At 38.2% G+C, this 24,045-nt stretch overlaps 1 protein-coding gene across 1 annotated transcript in view; it reads right to left on the bottom strand.

Moving 5' to 3' along the window:
- Window positions 1-24,045, bottom strand: part of PDE11A (phosphodiesterase 11A) — a 104,473-nt gene that overhangs the window by 76,638 nt on the left and 3,790 nt on the right. The window contains exon 2 of the mRNA XM_030952414.1: window positions 14,777-14,935. Within this exon, the coding sequence (XP_030808274.1) occupies window positions 14,777-14,935 (159 nt within the window). The remainder of the gene's footprint in view (window positions 1-14,776; window positions 14,936-24,045) is intronic.

Genomic DNA, 24,045 nt, shown 5'->3' with positions numbered 1-24,045 from the left:
AGCTATGATTGTGGAAGGATCAGCATTTGGCACCAATTACATATCTCTTTCTCCTTCATCTGCAAGTGGCCACATTTTTCCTACAGCTTCACATGAGGCCATTTGTCTTCCTTTCTTTCTTTGGGGCAACTTGGTGAAGAGCACAGAAGAGGAAGAATTCAGAACAACTGCCTAAAAGACCCTTCAGTGAGAAGAGCATTATGAAACATACAATGGGATACACTCTCAGAGAATAAAACAGTCATCTGCTGCAGTGTAAATTTTCAAAGCCATTAATCTCATGCCTACTAAGCACACAGCATCCTGCTCCTTAATTCTGAAAACCATATAGTGTTTTAATCTTGGATTGAAGTGATTGTGTATCTAAACAAAGCTCTGTTAAAATTAAAAAAAAAAACCAACAAAAAACCCAAACCAAATAAAAACAAAACCAAAAACAAACCCAAAAACAACAACAACAACAACAAAAAACAAAAAACAAACAAACAAACAAAAAAAACCAAACAAACAAAAAAAAACCGAAAAAACCCAAACCAAAACAAAACCAACCAAGTCTTTATACAGAAAATCAGGTATATCAGCAAGCCTGTTCCTATACTTATGTACACTTCTCACTGTGTGCCTGAGAAGAAAAACCGTAGGGTATTGATATTAATATGGCTGTTGAATGGCACACTAGAGAGCCCTGGATTTCAGGTAGCTGAGTTGTGTTCAGAAATCAATATGCTGCTGTCTTCCTTGGTGCAAATTTACTGATGTTAAGGGTTTGCTTCTGCCTACCTTATTAGCAGTTCAATAAAGGCCAAATTATTTTAAACCTTTACAGATCACTCAGCAAAATAAGGCTTTGCTTCCAGTTAAGTAGTATCATGGTTAATTAGCCTTTAAGTAGCATCAGAGTTAATTTAGCTTGATTCTGTAGTAGCAGAGGTCAAAATACATCATAAACTGAGTAAGGATATCTTATCTTTAAGGTGCAGAAATAGTAGAAAAACTATTTCCATTCATCATACAGAATGGAAGAGCATCTATGCTCCCCTCATAGATATTTTAATAAAAAGTGCAAGAATAGAACAGTCTTCTTTGATTAATTTAGGGTTTGAGTAGGTTTCCTCTTTTTTTGTCTCCATAATTTTGGACTGCACAAGTTGACATTCATCAAGCAATGAATACTCACCAAGGCAAGCCTGTCTGATCAGGGAAGTGCCCTGGGTCAGACACCCCTGCTTCTTACAGCTGAATAGAAGTACGACAAAAAAATTCAAATTCAGTTCACTGCACATTTGTCCATATTCACACTCCTTCTGCTTTTATTTCTTTTCCATGAGTTTAAATATTTTCCCAATGCCCCATTTTTCTTATCTGCTTAAGAAACTATCATTCTTAGTTTAAAGTATCTTTTGATATGCATTCAGTCTTGTTCAGTTCTTACACCCACTCATTTTTCCATCTTTTCTGTCTTCTTTTTTAGTTTATTCTCTCCTGAAAATTATTATTTTCAACTTAATCTCTGCTTATGAAGCAATTAATTAATCTAATATTTATCAAAAGAAAAAATGTCTTTAATTCATTAGGTATTATTTTTTAATAGTAAGAAATTCAGTACTTATATAAAGAAAGTATTTTCTTTATTCATGGAACTAGAACAGCCCAAGAAAGAATGGGTGAATTCTGGAGGCCTGCCTGTCAATTGCCCTGAAATACTACACAGTCTTGTAAATAGGATTTGTTCATCACTTCTTCTTGATGAAATTTTTACCAGTACCTGTGTCACAGGGAATTTTATGGTGTTTTTAAGAACTGAACTCAAAGCATAAATTGATTTCACTGAGAAAGACCAATAGATGGTGCAGTACTATCAAATGCAAAGAATCAAAGAACTCCATATCCTTATACAAATTGCCTAAGGCATTTTATAAATAAAAAGCTTGCTGCAAAGACTTATCGATTCTGAAAACAAATAATTTTTAATTTGTAACTTTAAATCTGATTTCAGATGCTGGGAAAAAAAAACCAAGAACAAAACAAACCTAACGAAAAAACCCAACCCTCCCCCCACCAAACCACTGGGGAAAAAAAAACCCTAAAAACCCCCCTACACCCACTTTTCCAGTCTCGTGTTTCTCACAGCTGCTGGTCTAACAAGTAGCCTTTTCTGGCATTGGCACTGCTGCTCCTTCCTTCCCCATGTATCCACTTTTACCCCCTTTGGATTCATGGAAAGCCAAAAACCAAATCCATATTGATAGGGGAAAGGAGGCTCCAGAGCACAGGAGTATTTCTGATTTTATCTGCTTCATGCATGTGGCTGGCAGGCAGTCTCTGCACCACCAGCAGTGTCACACGATCTCACTGGTGGCTGAGCAGTACCACTCGTGCACAGCAGCACACGGGGCCCCACAAGCACTGCAGGGCATATTCCTGCTTGCCTGCAACAGGAACTGCAAACAAATGCAGCCTGAAAGCCTGGAGTGCCTTTATGCCCTCTCCCCAGACTGACCTGGCAGGTCACAATCCCTCACTGCTCCAAGGGACTGTCCTTAAACACCTGGGTAGAGTAGCTTTACTTGTCTCCAAATACTCAGCTGTCTACTCAACAATTACACTGAGTTCTTCATGTCCTGTAACCAAATTCAACAATTCACTTTTCCTCATGATAGCTGCAGTTATGCTGCCTTCAATGTCACCATCTCACTCAGAATATAGTCAGCATACAATTTTTTTCTCTCTTTTAAATGGAAGAGAAGATTAGGCCCAATAGCCAGGACACATAGAAGTAAACAGTCAGTTGTGGTTTCTTTCTCAGCTCTGCCAGTGACCAATGTGCAATAGCTGGTCAAAGAAAATATTTTCAAAAACAGTTTGACCAAAAAAAAAAAATAGACTAAAAGAAAATAGGAAAAATTCAAAGGAGTTTCTTACTGAGAAAAAAAAAATACATTCACTTTAAACATCTAAAATGTGATAAAGCTATAAGCCACTGAAAAAATATTCTGTCGGAAAATGTTCGGCCACTTTCAGCATCTAACAAAAGGAAATGTTCAATTTTTAATCATTGATGATACTGCTGTACTGAAGCACCAATACATGCAGAGATGCTGGATAACTTTATGGATGAACAGGGAGACAGCTATTGAGTGCAAGCCATTTCTTGGGTCAGGTAGCCATAAGACTATTTTTGAGTGATGATACCTGAAGCACACTTAAAGTCTCTTCATCTTGTCAGCCTCAGAGGAAAGCTGAAAAGTGGGAGGCAAATAAGGTCTGAGGCTACCCAGCAAAGCCAGGACAAAGAAATGGCCAGCACCGTTCGTTCAGTATTTAAGGCTGACATGAGAAGCCTCTCCCAGGCAGGTGTTAGAATCAGAAGTACGAGTTGCTGAGGTTCGGCAGGACTCCGAGGTAATCGGAAGGGACGAGGAGCCCGAGGCGGCGGCTGCTGCCGTGGCGCCCGGCAGCCGCTGGGTGGCGCTGTGCCCGGCGGCGCGGCTCGGACAGCGGCGGGCGCGGCCCCGCACCCGCGGGGCACAGAGCGGGGGCGGCGGGAGCGCTGCGAACAGGGGTTTAGGAGCCTGCCCAGCCTAAAGCTGGCCCCCGCTCAGACGGAGTGAGTGTCTGCCCCAAAGCGCAGAGACACCATAGGGATGGCTAACTCGATTTATGCTTAATTAACACTTACAAAACATGCTACCGTGCTAAAAGTGTACGAAAAATAGCAGAAACATGAAGCTATGGGAGAGTCACCCTTTATCTTTGGGAGCCCGTACTCACTTAGGTTTGTAGTATTACCACCACCAAAGAGGAATGCAAGCCACTAGAGGGGGTGAGACCCTTTTCTGGTAGCACACGAGTGCAAGCTTCAAGCGCAGGAGTGCAGGATGCTTTCCGTCACTTGGGCTGTGTCCTCAGCCTGGGTGTGCCACAGCTTTTCACTCCCTCAGCCCTGTCCTTTCCTGCCTCCACTTCCTCTCTCCCTGCTGCAAAAACCTGTCTTAAAGAGGTAACAGATTCTGTATCCCTGCTTGTGCTTCTAAATGCTATTTAACAATCAGCCCGTTCCTTTTGTTTTTTTCTGTGACAAATGAAAGTGATAAAGTATCAACATGCAGCTCTGGTTACTGCAAAAGTACAATCACAAGACCACAGATTTGAGTATTAATTCAGTAATCCCACTGCCATACCAACAGGAGAATTATAACCATGCCATTAAGCATGGCAGTGGATACTCGCAGCAGCTGCTGCAGAGACCTCTCTCTTCCAAGAAAAGCAAAATCAACTCACAAAATTAAAATATTGAGAGAAAAGGAAATGCAAAATAATTCCATTAAAGCAAAAAACCTAACACAGTTCTGCTGTTGTAACTCTGCCATTGTAAAAGATACATCCAGATACACAATGTTCCAGTTATTGTTCCTGATATTCACTTTCATGATTCACAGTTATAATCAAGTGCTCACAATTATATTTATATAAAGTCTCACTGTAACTTCCCATCAGAAGTACAGCAACTGTGCCAAAAAAGCAGGTTCTGTTTAAAAATATTCATGAGATACTGTTTTAACAGTTAGATGCTTCCTGCTCCAACATCACATTCTACTACAAGCATCAAACATTTAATCTTTTTATATAAGCAAAAATAGATCTTAGTATCTGACTTGACGTATCTATTCTAATAAAATCCACAAAACTGACAGCAGATGCAAAACAGAAGGCCATGCATATTATAATAAAATTAAATAAGAATCAATTCTGATTATTCATCTCTAGTTCAGGTTTCTTTAAAAGAAAGTCTAAGTACCCGATGAAACAATAATTGAAGTATTTTGTTTTAATATTCAGGACATACTACTGAAGTATGACATCAGTGAGGAACATGATCACAGAGCACTTACTCATATTCATTTTCATATTCATTTTATTGAATCCTCCTTATACGCAGAGGCTTATCAAATAAGTTTCTCACCATTCCTACTCTAAGAATGGAATTTGATTTTTGAGTTATAATTTTAATTTTTAAAGAATGTTAAAAGCTGTAATAGGTTGAGGGGGGAAAAAAACCCCAATCAACCAACAACCCCCACATCTTTATTCTTGCAAAAGTAAGCATTAATGCAACAAATTCAAACTGATAGATGAACACATAAAATGCTCAAGCTCGTTCCCATAGGCTTTTATGGTGGCTTTTCATATCCCACCGGAATGGCCTCTGCTTCCTATGTGCGGTGATTTCCAAAATCCAATTCAGAAAAATAAAATGCTTTCCATTTCTATATTAACTGCTTGGTCTGGCAGCAGCTACTGAGTTCATCACCCAGTGGTCACATGTTAATGAAATCACACAAAACTAGAAGTAATTTCTCCACTTATAGGCCAAACTACAGTCTCTATAAAAACATGTATGTTTTTCCAAAATGTAGGTTAAATGCAGTTGCTCGAATTTATTAGTGAGAAGCTTCTACTCAGTCTGCTGGTTTAATACTTCTGCAGGCAGACTTCAGCTTTTGTACGTCATCCACATCTTCACTGCTCTAATTTTACCAACTTCTTGAAGTTCAGAATTATTTGATATTGTTTAAGAGACTAGGGATCAGAGTTTACCCTTGAAACGGCTGTATTATAGAGGTGACATTTCAGCTGCTGTGCATGTCCAGTAGGGTAGCAACAAACTTTGCCACCACTGAAAGTCAAAATTTCTGGACATTCAGGATTAAAAGCTCATGACTTTACAATTTGAGTTGAAGAAGCACTGAAACCCTAGGCTAGAGCAGATTACCAACCTTTGGGATTCAAGCACAGAAGGAAATACAAAGGCCCCCACCAGCTATATTTTCTACTTGGGGTGACAGAAAAAGAAAATTCAGATTGTGTTTATGGTAACATGTCTTGGCAAGCTTCCTCCTTTCAAAGCCTCCTCTCCTCAGTAGGGAGCAGTACCATATTCACAGCTGTTCTGCTCAGTGGGGCAAGTCTGCAGGGCTGCTCCAGCTCAGACCACAATATCTGGCCCTGCTGTCCTGTAAGATATCCCACTGACACTCACCACATGGCACCTAGGACATCCTCAGCTCTTGGATGTGCACAAGCCCATCACTGCTTGGCACTAAAACCATGTCACAACTCTGGAGAGCTATTATCAATGAATTTGCTTTGTAACCATGACACCAGCTTTGCAAAATGCTAGTCTGTTTTCATACAGCAAAAGCTTTTTCTTACAAAAAAACCCCAAAACTCAACACAAACCCACCCCAAAAACCCAGAAAAGAACAAGGTTTGTTTTTACCCATTCTGTCACAGGGACAGCAAGTTGCCAGCAAATTAATACTAAGGTTCAATCTATGTCAAATTTAGTCCAAAGGCTTTAGCCTTAATAGCTGTCAGTATAAATATTGTTTTGTTTTACTAAAAATGTATGTGGATAATTATTCTAAATAATGTTTCCCAGAGACCAAATTAACAATTAAGGGTCCCACTCAGAGCTTTCACAAAGCACTGTTAAATGAAGCATTCTTCCTGGTGCCCCGCCTCTCTCACCACGCTGTTCACAGGAAACATTTTTCTAAGTACAGTTCAATAAACCTGTTAAGGGTTACCTGAAGTGTACTGCATAATTTACTGCCTGAAATTTCTGACCACCATTCACTGTTATGAACAATGTGGCTCAATTCTCTTACAGCTCCAACATTTCAAGTACAAAAATTATCGTAAAATTGTTTTAACCCTAGTTTAGTTCTTGCCAGCTATGCAAGAGATGCAAAATTATTATCATTAATGGTTAAATTACTTCAGCTTTCATAATTTGAGTGAGCTCCAGTCTAGAACATGTAATCTGGCTGCCCAGTAACTCTTAATCTTGTTGACTAATTTTGCTGGTAACCCATGTTTTTCATGCTTTGTCGTAGGTTGGGCTTTCTTGAATTAAAAATACAGCATCCTCAGTGATTCAGAGAGCTATGGAATCTTTCATATGAACAGACACAGTTTTTGCTAAAACTAACAATCAGCAAAATGAACTAGCTAGTTAAGGGACAAACCAAAATTTTTTTTCATGGTAATGCAGCGACAGCAAGGTGACAACAGAAGCAATGAAGACATGCCCAGGCTTTCAAAAACAGTTCTGGGCATAACTAAAAGGTAGTTTGAAAATGCTAAGAAAAGTGCAGTTGATGTTTTATCAGGCTCAGGTGTACAAAAAATTGGTTCCAATGTCTTCTAATGTTCCAGACATGAAGAGTACCAACGGTCAGAGCAGTGAAGAGGCACTGACCAGGGGTTTTGGGGAGCAGCACCCCTCCTGCCAAAGCAAACAGATGACTACAGAATAAACTGCTGCACCAGGTGGGAACTGCTGAAGATTTTTAGGACAAAACAACTGGGATGAAAATGAATAGGGAATGACTTTTCAGTCTGTTCACTAAAAGCAAAACAAGAAGGAATAATATTAAATTAATTAAAGTCACATGGCAGTTCTTCATACAATGTGCAGGATATTATGAAATTTATAACTTTTCTTGCTTCAAGAAATGCCGGAATAAATTCCTAAGCAGAGAATCCCTGGGGTGGTATTAAATACACAGATACCACGTCTGGTCCTGAGCTGCAAATAACAGTACACTGTTGGACTATATGAGAGAATACCATCCTGTGCTTGCCTCATTCCAGGCATTTGCTTTCAGCTGCTGTCAGAGAAAGGTCCCATGAAGGACGAGGACAAGAGTTTTATTCATTTGTGGCCACAGATTTAAGCAGCCATTTCCCAGATATAGGGGAGACACATTGCTGTATCCTCCTAACAGGCATTACAGCTATGTTGCTGCTTACATACTCCAGCTGCTGGGATGCAGACAGGAATTTCTCAGGTGGACAGTGGCTAAGATAGCATAGATGAGGGCTGAATTCCTTCTAATGTACAGTCAGGAGTTTGCCAATTAAAGAGCAGCTACACTTTTGCAAACCAAACACAGCAGGGTGGCACAGTTTTCATGGGAGTGAAACACTATAGGTGAAGCTGGGACAGAGATGTGAAATACTATATGCAAAGGTAGAACTATTAAACAAACTGCTGAAATGAATTTTTTAAAATTGTTTTGGTGTTTTTAACACATCTGTTTGAATAAGGGATGCTACATGCAAAGTAAGTAGTCAACAAGACTTCAAAAGCTCAGACTGAGTCAAAAAAAAGGAAAATTATTTCCTTATTATAAAGTAAGAATATTTAAAATTGAAAATCTGATAGCACATATGGAACCACCTAATGCCATTTTTAGAATTATGTTTCAGAAGAGAGATCACTGTGAAGTGATTCACTCAAGGGGATACTGTGAATCAGTGCTAGAACAACAATACTGTTTTAACTATAGTTTCTTATTAAGCCTGTATTAACTTGCTGAAGGTCAGAGGTTGCCTTAATTTTTAGCAAAATTATTTGCTAAGAAGTTTCAAATATCTCATCATGTAACCTATAGCTACAGATAGGCTCTGCATCACTATTCCAGGGGGAAATACTTTTGATGGCAGGAACTGCTGTATGAACATTTCATTCTGCTTCAGGAAAGATAGGCAATTCACAGGAGATGCAAAATGCTATTTTCTAAAAGTATATCAAGCCTTGAAGTTATTATGAAGCACATCTAGGGAGAACAGAATAGACTGACAGAAGTTCAGAAAACACTTCACTAGGGACCAAGTCCTCCCATCCAGCCCACAGAGCACATCTCCAGTAACTGTCAGAAATAAAGGTTTCACCAGCTGTTGACCACAAAGGTTTCCTCTTACATGCTTCTGTAACAAGGCCCCAGTGCAGATTTCACTTCAAGCAAACAAGATTTTTCTAATAAGCCATCTGATCAAAATAATTTACTTGGTTTAAGGGAGTTTTGCCAAGAAAAGAAAGACAGCTGAAAGTAAAAACTTTATTCCTTAGGTAATGGAAGTACAGGGTTTTCTCCAGGAAGGAAAAAAAACCTGAAACAAACCATCAAACAAAGAACAAAACCTGTTTTTAATCAATTCCTTATACAGACTGTACCTAGGTGTTACACTGTAACACAAGTACACATCATGGCTTTCAAGACCCAAAGGCTTTCTTTCTTTTTTTATGACAGATGTATAAAACAAAATTCTGATCCTCCCAAGCCTTTGTATTATTGTTGTTTTGGTATTCCAAGCTTTGAAGTAGAAAATTTATTAATAAAAAAATGTATTAACATCACCCTTTCTAGTTAGTAAAGTGTCTGAGAGTTACCATCAGAACTGCAGAATTCTTAGCTTTTAGGCTTCCTGTTGAAAAATTTATTCCCTTCTGATTGAACAATGTAGTATGGCTGCACAAAGGCTTCCATGATCATGGTATTTGGTTGCATTATCAGTCTTCCTGAGAAGTTGTTCTTGTGTTTGACCAGTAGAGATCTGGGCTCCTTTCTCCTGCTGCAGTGCCTTGTGAATACTAACAAGAGGAGAAAACAGAACACAAGCTCCAGGGCTATTTCTATGCTTCAGAATCTGCAGGAACACCCAACATTTCTCTTAATAAGATTTAGTCTGAAGGTACTACTGAATGCTTCATAATTCATGTCTCTGAATATATGAGTTATCCTCATCACTCCTCTGGATTTTTTTCTAAGAAGGATATAATTAGTAAAAGTAATTTTTAATAATGTGACTGAAAAAAGCATGAAGGAAAGCAGCATAGTCGACTGTGAACCTGTCTCCTCCAGTGAAAGCAATGGGACCCAAAACTGCTCCTTAACCAATCTCTTTTCAGTGATCTGACATGGATGAATTTAAGCTTCATAAATAGACTTGGGGGTCTGCATTAATTAAATGTTCCTATGTTAGAAAGGAACAGAGGTTTGATTTTAAAAAGCCCATTAAGTTAGCAGAGATTCTTTGGTCTTTAGTGAGCTCTGAGTCAAATACTACAAATATTAGCCAAATGACAGTCAAGGCTTACAGATAAGAGCTCTTATTTATTCAAGTCTCTTCATATTAATTAAGAAGATACAAGCACAGGCAATATGGGAAGAACCAACAGGTTCAGATTCCTGCTGGCAATTGCAGGAAGAATCCAGATGTCTTGTATAATAGAGTAAGGAAGATAAGAACAAAACTCCAGTCCCCACAAAAAACCCCATGACAATTTTGTCTTGAGCTGTTCTATAGAGGAAGCCCTTCCTGACACCAGATCTGACCATTTGTTTTATGATAACATCTGGAGGCATCAAGCAAGTATCAAGAATTTAGTGTAATATGTACCATAAACACTCAGCAACAAAGCATCCCAAGAGTCTAGGAAAATACATATTTATATTTGAAAATATATATGGTTCACTGAAATATCCCTGCAACACATCTTAGGCAGGTTTCCGTACCTCAGAGATAAAGATATCCAATTGAAATGTTAACTACCAGTCTCAAAACAGATGTACTGATATAGGGAGGCTTTTAAATTTTGAGTATGTTTCGAGTTCTGTAATTAAAAAGAAATCTAGACTTTCAGCTTAACTTGAAAGCATGACTGAATGTATACAAGACTGAAAGAAGTCCATGCCAATGTCTGTCATGGCAGTCATTTTGTGCTGTTGGTTGCAAACCAATGGTGTTAAGCTGCCTTGATAAAGCAAATATCCTAGTGGCAAATTGCTTTAAACTCCCTCAGCAAGACAGTTCAGTTACTGTGATTTATTTTAATTTAGTTTTGTGTAGCATGTACTTTTCGAGAAGTGTGCCTAATAGACCATTAGAGTTTTCCCAGATAGCTGTGGTGCTTCAGCACCTTCATCCTTCAAATGTCTTCGTTATTTTCAGTCTTCTTTCTGCAAATTTGTCTCTTGCACTGGGAGGTATGTGACATATGGGCCACATGATACCTTTGAGGATTATGCCATTTTTAAGTAATAGCTTTTGGAGTGTCACTGCCAAGCAAGAGAACCAAGGCAGGTATTAGCAGGAGGTTGTGACATAGTGCCATATATGGAACATACAAAAAAATTTTCTTTATCTAATTTGTTTCTCATTTGTTCCTTTGTAGTGGATCCATCAATTATTTTCAGGTGACTTTTTTTTGTAAATTCCCCACATTCACAGAGCTGGAGTTATCATTTTCACAGCAGCCAGAGATGCTTGCCTGTTCTGGATCACTTCCTTTCCTAGTAGTTTTATTTACAGTTGATTACTTCCATAAGATGAAGGAATGGTCCTTACTGACTTTAAAATTGCTATCTGCCAGCATGACTGTAACCTCATCATGCAAAAACTCACAGAAAATGAATTAGCAAGTACAGCAAAATCCCTGGAAATCATTCATCATTATGGTAGACCTGATGTAGAATATATTTAAACTTTATTGAATATAGACCAAGAAGAGCATAATAAATTGGAAAATTCAGAATCACAAGGCTGCTATTAGGAATGTGAGAAATAAGATGTTGGAGCATGAGAACACTTATCTGCAAGCCCCCACAAACCAAATGCACATCAGATAAATCCTGTACTCTATAGACATATATACTTAATAAAACTACCCACGGAGCACAGACAACAAATCCAGTTCTTACGTCCCCCTCCCAGGTCTCACTACATTCAGACTAGTGGTTTTCAGCAAAGCCAGCAGGGTTTAACTCGAGATGGCAGCCCTGGGTACTTTCCCTGCGGTCAATTCACTTCTCTCAGACCAGGAGGATGTCAGAGGCAGAGAGAACAGGATGCCAAGTTAAGTGACCACAGAGCTGCTGTTGCTGTTTGTTAAGCCTCTCTGATGGAGGACTAGATTTGTTTTGGCACTGAATTTCATAAGACTCTAAAGGGCAGACAGTAATCGAAACCACAGACTGTCAAAGTCTTGTTAGGCTTTTCTCAGCAGTTCTGGAACCTGTATGACTCACCAGCAAACAGCACATGCCCTTCAGTGAATCTTCAGCCCAGTACAAGGAATGCATGTTGGGTGCATAGTTCTTTCCAAGGGTTCAGGGCTTTTATCTTTCTACTCTTTGTCTGTGCAAATGAACAGGTCTCTTAATTTGCAAAATACATGTAAAAGTGCTATTTTTCCAAAATAGCACAATTACACAATATAGTGTAATAGTGATTACTATTATGTGTAATAAGGTATTCTAATATTGTTTGTATCAAACTGAAAATCTCCAAAATCAGTCTGTTCAACTGAGCCACTGATGCTGGGGTGACAAAATACATTGTGACACTGAGCATCTTTCTCTCATGCCTGTGGCTGTCATCTAATTCTGCATTTAAACAATGAATTGGCTAAAACATCCCTAACACCAAAAGGAGAAAAGAAATTTGGCAGTGGGAAACAATATTAAATGTGGAAAATTCACTTCTATTTGTTCTTCATGCTGTGCTTTTAACATTGTGGTCAGACATGTAAAAGAAAACCCTGAGATTTTGCCACGAAAAACAAAACCAGAAGAACTTTGCAATCTAATACTCCATTTTAGGTACTGCAAAATATAAACTTGGTTACAGCTTGAGAGCATTAAAAACTCTTCAAACCTTAAATATTTTATTCGCTATTACATTCCTGAAAACAACTAAGAGTACATAAAAATGATGCTAGCATCTACTTAATTCTAATTGAAAACATAAGTCTTTGTTTCCTATTGACTCGAGACAGCAGTGCTGCCAAGAGACATTTCATTAGACAATATAGTCTTGTCATTTTATAAAAAAACTCCAACAGATTATTTTAATTGCTTCACACAATACTAAGAGAGGAATGACACTTGCAGACAAAAGCCAGACTCAAATGATACTCAGATTTCTCTGAGAGTTTTTTAGGGGTAGGAAAAAGACTGCTAATTTACATTTTCATTTTCTAACCATTCTGAAGCTGCTGATTGTCAGAAACTGTAACATCAACATAAAGCTGCATATAGGTCTTTTGCCAGCTACTCATCAGGCTTTTCTGCACAAGCCACCTCAATATCCAGGCTTCCAAAGTTTTCTTTTCTTATTCTGAAGAGGGTTTCTCAGTTTTCACCTGCCTCCTTTCTTCAAAAACATCTATGTTGATATTTTGGTAAAAAATACCTGTTTGCTAATCCTGTAAGACAGTTCTCCTGAAAGTATGTGCTCTCTTGCTTCCCAGAGATATATCATGGTTTTTAGGTTACCAACTGTGTGAAAAAACTTAAAAGCATGGGTTTTGAAATAACAGCACAGGGACTGCCAGGCCTCATTAAATCCAAGATCTATTACAGGGCAAAATGATGGTTATATTCTCATTTACTTTTCCATAAAATATACATGTTAGAACCCATTCAATATATTCTTGAAGAGTTCTGACATACAGGCTTATAAGTAAAGATGACACAGTATGGGGCAATTTGCTGATTTTTAGATAATATTTGGTAGTCATTGAATGGAAGCGAATGCCTCAGCATCAGCATCAGATACTCATACATTAGAATATTTATGTAATACACAATTCAAATGTACACAGTTGTTTTGCTAGTTGAATGTATGATAATCAAATATAGGATCCATGTTAAAAGGTGTATTTTAAATAAAATTCCCTTTACAAGGACAGTACTAATAAAAAGAAGTGCTGAAAACCCCTATTCAGGGAAGGTTTAATTTGCATTTAGTTACCCATTGATGCATTATACATCCAGGATTCTCAAGAATCAAAAGTAACTCAGAAGCAAACCATGGTTACACAAGTTTAGATAGCTTCTAAAGAAGGAATTTAAGAAGTACTGGGTAACTTCAGATAAAGTACCATCTGAAAATTAAGAGTTATATTTCAAGTTAGTTAATTCAATCTAAATCACTATGCTAAATCAGTTACACAAACACCTTGCAGAAATAAAACCCAAAAGTTAATTATTTTTATTTTTAAAAAAGGGTGTATAACATTAACTGCATTTGAATCAATATAAAGAGCTTTTTGGAGGAAAAGTCTGCCTCTAACTACACTTCCACAAAAATGAGATTCAACACTATTTCAATACACAGAAGAGTAGTTCCCTATTAAGTGCTTAAATGAGATTCCATTTCTCTCTCCTGGGCTGACAGAGTTGCAGTTCTGTTCCTCCCCAGCTTGCTGCTCTCTGCCATTCTCTTCCCCAGTCACATTTTGGCTTCCTGCACATTTTCCCTCCAAGGTCAGCTGAATACATTTGCCTTCATCAGCAGCATTTCCTATTTTCCCCGTCTTTAATTCAAGCTCCTTCTTTGCAGATACTTCTACTTTCCTGCCTTTTGAGCTCACTTTACTCTCCAAATTCCACCTGAGATACACATGCCTGGTGTTCCTTCCCATCTTCTTTTTCTTTAAGTATTGGCAAGTCTCAAATATTTTAGAATAACAGATTTGTATATGCAAAATTACCTCAAAAATAAAATTTCTTTTGCATATGCTACAGGCATTTATCCCATGAAAAGTACTAAGAGAAGATCTGGATTTTTAGAGTCAGCAAGCTTAGGAGTATCTCTGTGATAATTTCCCCTCAAACTAATTCTTACAGGTGAAGTTTTCAAAAATAAAAAAGTCTTCCTACTAAGGTCTACTACATAAAAAAGGTCTGCATAAGATTAACAGAGGAACTCAGACACTTACAGAACAGATTTTCTATTTTCTTTTTTTTTTCTTATTACATTTTCTATTTCAAACAACAAAACTGTACACTTTGTTATGCACTTCCAGAAGTGCATAACACAAATGGTGTGCTATTTACTATTTTAGATTAAGTCTCTTTAGACAAGTCTACTGAATTAGAGAAAAAATTTAGAAAGCATGCAAAAGTAAAGGTAACTTTACCTTTTCATCATCATCAGAAAAAGGGGCACCTCCTGGAGTTTTATTTATTGCTTGGGCAACACCAATAATCTCTCCATCACTGTTTCTTATGGGCATGCACAAGAGTGACTTTGTCTTGTATCCAGTCAGTTTGTCAATCTCATCATTAAAGCGTCGATCCTGCAAAAGGAAATAAGGGAACATTAACATACATTTCATATATATAAGCTTTCTTCAGACAGCAAAGTAGTTTTCTCAATGTCTGACATGGTATTTTTCAATAGCATTAGGCTGTTGCTTCTCTGTTAACAGCCAATTCTTCATTAGCTGTTTTTCTTCACTTTTCTCAGGGGATCAGTACAAATTTACCATTACACAATCACATTCACTTTAGTCCCACATTTCTACCTCAATTAGAAGAGTGTCAGCACAGACTGACATCTGCCATTAGTAATGTGACCATACATACACACTTCTGCTAGGCCCTGCTGCCATTTCACACCCATATTCTGTAGATGCTCACAATGTCTCTCTCAAGTAAACGGAGACTATTTTTGCCCCATTTCTGTCTGTTCAAGTATGACTGGTTATGTGGACTGGATCCAGTACAAACACGTACTCAATGAAATGCAGTCAAAACCTCAGCTCTTTCTGTAAAACTAAGTACAGGAATGGCCCTGTTCAAAAAAGGCACTGTGCAGCAATCCATTCTCTGGAACAGTAAAGCCCAAATTGCAGATCATAAAGTAACCTCAAAGGAGGATGAAAACTTAAGAAGTAGTGCTGACAAAACTTTTGTTCATCTTGGTGGAGCATAGACTTCAACAGCTCTTCTATCAGCCAGAGAGGAAATTACTGCTTTTCACTGGCAGCAGCTCTGTTCCTCTGTTCACCCTTCCTAAGGGTGAAGTTAGCATTGTGCTGCAGGCAATAGTTAAAGCCAGCTCAGACTCTCCTAACATAAGGAAACTAAGCTGTTGTACAAAATTAGGCACAACTTTTTGTTTTCAAAAGTTTAATCAATATTGGCTGTGAAATAATGCCTATATTTGTCTCAAGTCATGAAAACAATCCACACCATCTTTCATTTGATTGTGATGAGCAATTCAATAATTTTTTACTGATACTAGAAAATAACAATTTTTTTTCTTGACAATTTTTTATCCATTTCTATTTCCTTGTAAATTCCAGATGCTATAGAAATAATCTCTTCACTTTGAGATGTGATTTAGAAATGCTCTATTTTTACCAATTTTAAAGATTAACATATGCATTTGGCTACTTTATTACTTATTGCACATATTCCAACACCTCAGCCAGAAGGAACTAATACCAAATGTACCCAAGAACTTCTCTGGGAGAGCCAGAACTCCCATGATGGATGTTTTTTAATAACAGCATCAAGGATGCAGATCTGCCTGATCTTGTGATCTTTCCAAATGCTTCTAAACACTTTTATATCAACTTCAGTAGAAGCTGAACTGTTCTGCATCATAGAGAATCCTGCCTAGAAAGATACGGTTCTTCTACAACAGAAAGAAAGGAAAATGCAGTGCAATTATCACACAGTAGGCTTCACTAATGAATAAATTAAGTATTCCTTCCAGTACTTCCTGGCAATGTCTGAACTACTATTTGGAACCAGTTGCTGTTGTTGAAATATTGATAAGATATTTTGTGCTACTGAAGACACAATCCCTGCTTTAATAATTGTGTACTAAGCAAATCAAAGTACATGGGGAGAACACTGAAACAACAACAGTGTGCCTTGAGTAGCAGTACTGTTGTTGATTGACACCTAGTGGGCCTTACAAAAAAGCAAACCTTCAGTTTAGCTGAAAAAACCAAAACAGCAGTTGGTCACTCTGAAAGTGAGTTGAGATTTTGTCATCTGAATAGACTCCATGCATGTGTTCTATGTAGTTGCTGCCTTTTCAGCAGGCCTCAAGATTAACATGAGAAGTGCTGCTTGATCAGCAGGGTGTGGTGGCACACAGGACAGGGGCTGGTGAACCTGTCTGAATGAGACACACACTGTACTGCTGGCAGGGTTAGCACCAGATGTAATGACCAGCTATGGAGCCACTGTTCCTTCATGGAGACGCCAGGGGGATTAGCAGCCTGAAGAGTGTTGGTATGTCCTTTAATGTACAGCTCATTTCTGCTGCATTGCTTCTCTTTTCAGGCAGATCATGGAAGCTTTCTGTTTGTCTCTCTCTCTGGAGCCTGTACACCAGGAGGAAGCAGGATATCAGATTATATCCTCTGATGCTAGAGAACTGGATGACCTTTAGAAGAAGGGTATTACATCTTGGAGCCGAAACTAAAGGTACAGCAGTCTAAGAAAATTAATGTGCTTAATTGGAGAAATGAGGCATTATTGACCAAAAACTCAGTAACTTGGTAAAAGCTGAGAATCATCAATATGTGAACCTACCCCTACTCTTGTGGAAAAGCATGCTAGAATTTCATTTGGGTTACATTTGAGTAAGTGATGAGGAGAGACATATAGGTGAACAAAATAAAATTCTGTTCCTGGCAACATTGTTATTGTTGAACCATGCAATATGCACAGAAAACGGTGACTGGATGACCTGCATTATGTTCCAAACCACTCATCCCCACACTCTCTTCTTTCATCAGGTATTGTCATAATAGGACATACACGGCAGGATCTAAGAGTGGTTTTGCTGAGTTTAACAGTACCAGTAAAGACTTTAATGCCCAGGTGTGAACTGTGATGGCCAAGAATGGACAATATTTATACCTCCTTCTCCTCAGAGGGTGGTAACCTTGAGCAAGGAGGCCTGTTTAGCAACTGACAACAAAGCTGGTAAATCGGAGAGAAGCTCTGTCAGATTGCAAACATTTTCAGATATAAACTGTATTATCCCACATATTGGAACAGCCTGCAACACAACAGGGTCCTCACTTGCACCAGGCTCCTGGGTAGTAAGGAGTACCAGTGTTTATGACAGCAATGCAGCACTTGCTTTTAAATTTTTTACAATTAAAACATATATTCAAAAATCGGGGGCAGACTAGATAAAAGCTTTTGAGAGAGAGACTTCACCATAATTGTAATTGTACTTACAGTATTTTCATGCAAGAACACTCATGAATTGGAGTCTTCCACTGACTATATAAAGAATTACTAAATACTGCTTTGGTTCTATATAATGAGTTTTCTACATAGAGATATTCAAAATGTGAAGGCTGAGGCATTTTTAACTGGAATTTCACATCTGCAATCAAGGAAAAGTTACTCTGTAGGACAAACCCTATGCTAGCTTTAAGGATTGATTGTCAATGTTGTCCTGTGAAAGGTGAATGAAGTAAAGACATAGAAGAGACCAAGTTTTATCTATTAATCCAAGTGCTGGTAATCCAGTTACCTGCTCAGGAACAATGTAGTCCAGGTTTTGGGATATATTTGAAGATTGCCAGTGAATGACAATAGATAAATATCTTCATGGTTTTATTCTGTAGAAGACCAGATTAAGGTACAGAAAGGGTTTTTTTTTTCATTAGGGTTCTAGAATTATATATTATCAAAATCTTAACTTTAAGCTAAAGTTTTGGCTTCTGAGCAGTCTCACCAACTGCCTTTTGGTGTTTATTTTCAGTTAAAATTGGTAGTTCACACATTGTTAGCAAACATACAAGCTTCACTGTGTTTTTCTTTTTTTTTCAACATAGATAACTCTTTGAACTTGAAAACATGTCTTTTGATAATCTTATCAAAACTAGTAAATTTTGTGTGAGCATTATTACCATGATTTAGAACAAAAGAAAAAAGTATAACCCTAACTCAAGTTAGCTAAGAATCAAATAATATAATGGAGTATGAAACCTGCCTGATAACATTTCTAGGAATTGTCTTCATGACAAAGCCACTTTCTCTTTCTTCAGTATCTAAAGAAAAGTGCTTAATCTAGTGAAATGCACCAAATGCCTCAGCCAAAGCTGACAGCTAAAAGAGAAAGATATTTTTGATTTTATTATTTGAAAACACCTTTCAAATCTTTTCATGACAAAAGGGAACACTACAAAAAATACTCTATTAACAGGCCTGGCCACTTCTATTTTACCGTTTACAGCACCATTTTTTTGCCTTGTTTGTTTTTTTTTTTTTTTTAGAAAGGACTCTATTGAAAAAAAAAAAGGCACACAAATGTGCATCAAAATTTCCTGGATTATACTGTATTTAAGTTCCTGATTAAGTTGCATCAAAAATAACTAATACATGTATTATGACAGCATTGTTAACACCTGAGTATTACTGGAGTACCAAACTGCATGGGATAGACAAGTTTGAGTAAATTTATAGAAAGCCATCTTCCAAGAGCCTTTACAAAAATAAAGAAATTGAAGTTGGAAGATTTCATAACTTGATTCACTTTCCTAATCACACTTCCTGTAAGCGTAATACATAAGCTTTTATAGAAAGAAAAAAGAGCAAGAAAGCTAAAAGAGCAATCTAAAAGACAGCAAGTTCTCTAGATTCAAAGCATAACATTAAAAAAAGCTAAATACAAATAAAAAAATAGGGCATGCAGTCTGTTCTAGATACACTTTTCTAAAAAATCACATATGGTGCAAATTACATTGTGCATAAACAGGAAACAAAACCCAAGCATGAAACTGCTAAAGGAGATAAGGGGAAACCTTGTAGACAAGAAACTCACACACAAAACACAAGTAATAAAGCAATCTCTGACAAGACTTCCATGTAAGGACTGCTGAAGGTATTCCTGTCATCTCCCCCAAAATCCCTAAATCCCTAGAGACAAAGGCAGCAGGAGAACAAACTAGTACCAGGCAGCAGCATTGCAAACCTAATTCTCCCAAGTAAATAAGCACAATCCAGTTATATTGTGACTATTTATGCAGTGACAACAATATTTCTTATAGGAAAAAAATTACTACAACACATGAAACAGCTCAGCCAACTCTTATTTTTTACTCCCAAAACATTTTTTATAAAAGGAGAGAACATTAATCCTCAAAAAATTTTGAGTTCCAGATTTAAAACTAAGACCATATATAGTTTGAATTTATAAAGTAGCTTACTTTGAAAAAATGGAAAAGGTGTTGATTTGCAACAATGCAACACTAAAACTTTTTTGGTGTTTTTTTCCCCTGCATATGTCAGGAGTTTGGGGCTTTGTTTAGTTTGATTGGTGGGAATGTCTCGTATGACTTATGAGCCCTCTTTCTCAGCACTGTTTCAGTTATTAGTTTGACAATGGACATTAGTAACAATGCACGTTTGTCTAATTATGACTTGCACAAAATTAATGTGAAAAAATCAAATAGTCTTAAACAGGAAGAAAAGACTTTATAAGCACTAACAAGTCTGCAAACACAAGTGCTTAGCTAATAAGCATAACTACAGCTCATGCTTCATAGTCTGAACTGATCAGCAGTAGGGGTCAGAAAATATTCCTCTGTAGGACATTAGCTAGATCCATCACATAGGGATTTTGTTCTCTTCCTTCAAAACAAACTCCAGAGAGATCACCAATAGCACAACAGTGACTCAGGCTGGGGCCTTATGTACAGCAGATTCTGTGCACTTCCAGTCTGATTGTATCACTATTAAATAAATTGTTTACAAAGAAAAATATTTTTCCTCTAATTTTCAGTATTTAGAGATGACATCTGTGGTGGTTCTCTTTCCCCTCCTGTACCAGCCCTGACTGATGCCCCACGGGGCACCAGCTATAACCATGCCTATGTTCCCTTCTTGTTCCAGCATTTCTTTGGGACAGGGCTTCGTGCTGACCTCCTAAATATTAATGATTCTTTATACAAGAAATGCACACACACGTGGCTTTAGAAAGCTAATACTCCTGCGCAAGGAAACCAACAAGACTCCTGGGTGTTTCAAGAGAAATCTGTGTATGGGTTTAAACCTAGCACCTGCTGGAGATTACTCAGGTGGGCAACACAGTTTCAAGTGTTACAGCTGCAGTCTTATTGTGACAAAGCAGCACTCATTTTGAAATGCACACTCTGGAGACATGAAGCTCAGACTGCACAGAGTTGCTGTTGCCCTGTTAGCACATAACTACTGAGCCATTACTTTCATTTATTTTTCATAGTTTGCCAATAGGGTTATTTTAGAAAAGTAAAACAAATTAACTTGCATAACGATGCATGTATACTTCTTAAATTTGTTATTCTGTAGAAAACCTATGCAATAGCATACAACTGTAAATAACCAAAATGAAATATCCATTTGTTTTGAAAAATTGAAAGCCAGTCAAGCAGAACATACCAAAATTATTTACCACACAAAACTACAGCTTTACTCAGTCTTGTGCTTGTAACCAAACCTCAACTAAAATCTGAAGGGCCAAATCCTGCAGTTTTTTCTGCCTGTCACTGACCTGCTTTCATCAAATATATCTACTACTTTCTCATGAGGAACTATAGGCCACAGAATGTCACCAGTTTCACCTCTGCTCTACAAAGATATTCTAGCATGTCTAAGGCAAAAAAAAAAAAATCTGAGAACATCTGTACTCTTCAGACAGATGGATAGGCTGAGCAATAAACCAGTTAATGTCTATCAGCTTACCAAAAGGAAAACCACTCCAGCTCTCCCAAAAGTTTTTCCTTCCAAAGCTCTGCAGGGCCAGCAGCGCAGGGACCTGCTGCAGGAGGGAGAGTTGGGGACTAGTGCAGACACTCGTGACAAAGAAGCCCAACTGGGCACCCTGAGCACAGCCACTGCTGGCCCACCTACTGCTCATCCCAAATATCTCAGCATCAGATCAACGGTGAGCACACCTGGGGCAGCAAGCAGGAGGATCCACAGAGTAATGACAGCAACCCTGGGGGCCAGGCCACTGCCTGCCTGGTAGGGGAGGCAGCCTCACCTGCTCATGCAAGTGTGGAGGGAAGGTGTGATTCCTCACCATGCCTGAGGGCTGCCACCAGCAGTGTACACTGCACTGCACAGCCTGTCTGTCCTGGAGATCCACAGCAGCAGCACAGGGACATAAAACAACCGAGCCTTCGCTCTTTTGTGTCCCTGGTGTCAGCCAGGACCTCCTGCCCCTGGGGGGCATCTCCAGAGAGTCGTGGTGGTGTGACCTGGGAAGGTCTTAGATGTTGAATGCATCAGTCAGAAACTCCTCCTGGAGAAGAAGAGCTATGGAGTGAGGGAGGTGACAGGAGGTGAGAGACATCCTCAGCTGCTGCCCTGAGGGCTCTCTGCCTTTCCTTCCCAGAACCTGCCTCCTGTAGAAAGATCCCTCTCTCCCAGGCCAGCACCACTGTGACATGAAGGATGAAGGGCATGTTCACAGCCAGTGGGCTGCAGACACAGGGATAATTTCAACACCCCTTCACCAATTTACAGACTTGTACTTTGAATTTCAAGTTTTCCTAAATTTTGCACAATTGGCTGGAGTGTCCTTTTCTCCAAAGCACATCAGAGCATCTTAGTCTTTACTGTTGCAGTTATTTCCTGCCTTCCCCATGGTACTTCCTAATCATATTTAATGTACAGCAAAGAAAACCTGCTTTTTATCTTTTTTCTATATTACATGGAAACTTTAAAAACCACTGTGTATTCTGCTTGCTAGTTCTTATGATCTTTGCTCTCTTAAGAGCAACCTCTCTCTTGTTAAGAGTCAACACTGAAATTCGTAGAGCTGTTGGTGCCACTGTCCAGTGCTGCTGAGTAGAAGGAAGTGCAGAGCTGAACCTCCCAGGCCCCGGGGTTTTAGTGCTTGAACTGCTCTTTGAAACTCAGAGAGATCTGCTGTTAACCCTGCTGATGGCAAACAGCTACCCTGTGTAAGGGAACGTGCCTCCTGCCTCTTCTGATCTTCTGCAGCCCCACATGGGCCCCCCAGGCTCAAAGGTTTGCATCTCTGAGCAGCATCTCTGTGATGCTGTCCTGGCACAGCAGGAGACTCTGAATGCTTAGAGCTCACCAGGAAGGCTTGAAAAAGACAGCACCCATGCCTGTAGCCAGGTATTGGAGGATGTTTAAATTAAAAACCTGCTGCAAAGGGCTGTGTGTGCATTAACTATGTTACACTTGGTTTAAGCTTGAAAGAACTAACAGGAAAGTCCTGTACAAAGAGAGCTCAATTTGTGTTCTACTTTCCTTGATTTCAATTGCAGTAATGTGGTTATATTTTATTTTTGAGGACTTGAGCTATATTGAAAAATAATTGGTCATATTTTACAGCACTTTCTTTGACTTACAAAACTCACATCTTAGCGTGAATTCATTTAATATTTTTCCTCTTTGCTACATGCTTTATTAAAACATCCATCTGGTAAGCCATTTTTGTCTTCTGTCTTTTAAAGCTACTTTTAAAATTCCAAAGTTAACATAAGATGTGCAGAAACTTTATTCTGCTGACACTGGAAAATGGCAGAACACATATTTCACCACTTTCTGATATATGCTTACTATTCTAGAGAGTAATATTTTTTCCACTAGTTAGAAAGATTTGGGATGCTATTAAATTGTTTCCTAATTTTTGCACAGCTAATGATATAACAGTAACCAAACATTACTTATAATTTAAACTGTTTATTATTTAAATACTGCTCTAAGAGATGGAACAAAATTTAAATTATGAGTAATTTCAGCTAAACACCATGGATGTCCTATGAGAAGAATGGATGACATCAAAAATCCACAGCTTCAAATGGGAAAAAATCTTAAATTTGAAGACAGCTTTTAAGAACTACAGCTAATGGTCTCTGTCTGTGTACTTAAAACGGGCTTAATAGTCTTCATATATGATGATGGAAGCTACATCTATTCTCTGTCAAAAGGAGCCTCAATGGACATTTAGGCCCCAAATTCCCTTGCCAGTTAAGATCTGATTCTTCTTCCAACATGTGTGCTCAAGATATAGTTCATTATTCCCATATGAAAAAGGAGTCAGAAATACTTCCAAAAATTTACATATGGGAGCGTCCAAGGCCTTATTTTAGAACCTAAAGTGACTGAAAGTTTGATTTACAATTCAACTGGATTAATTTCAGGAGAAACAGTTTTAGACTGGCTTCAAAATGAAAATGAAAGAAAGTATCTAATTGCTTTCCTTTTCTCAAATTCTCTGTACTGCTAACACTTGCATATCAGATCATGCATGTTGCAGCTAAAATTATAAACTCACTTTCATCAAATGACTTTGCAATGCAATAAATAAAGCTTTTAATGCCATGAATGAAATTGTGCAACTTTTGAATCAGTTATGTGACATTCATCTAAACCTTTCCATAAATTATTTGTTGAATTCTCTATTGCT

The sequence above is a fragment of the Camarhynchus parvulus genome, chromosome 7 (genome assembly GCF_901933205.1).
Source record: "Camarhynchus parvulus chromosome 7, STF_HiC, whole genome shotgun sequence".
Taxonomy (NCBI): Eukaryota; Metazoa; Chordata; class Aves; order Passeriformes; family Thraupidae; genus Camarhynchus; species Camarhynchus parvulus.
The sequence above is the reverse complement of the archived record's forward strand: the minus strand, read 5'-3'. Positions and strand labels throughout refer to the sequence as shown.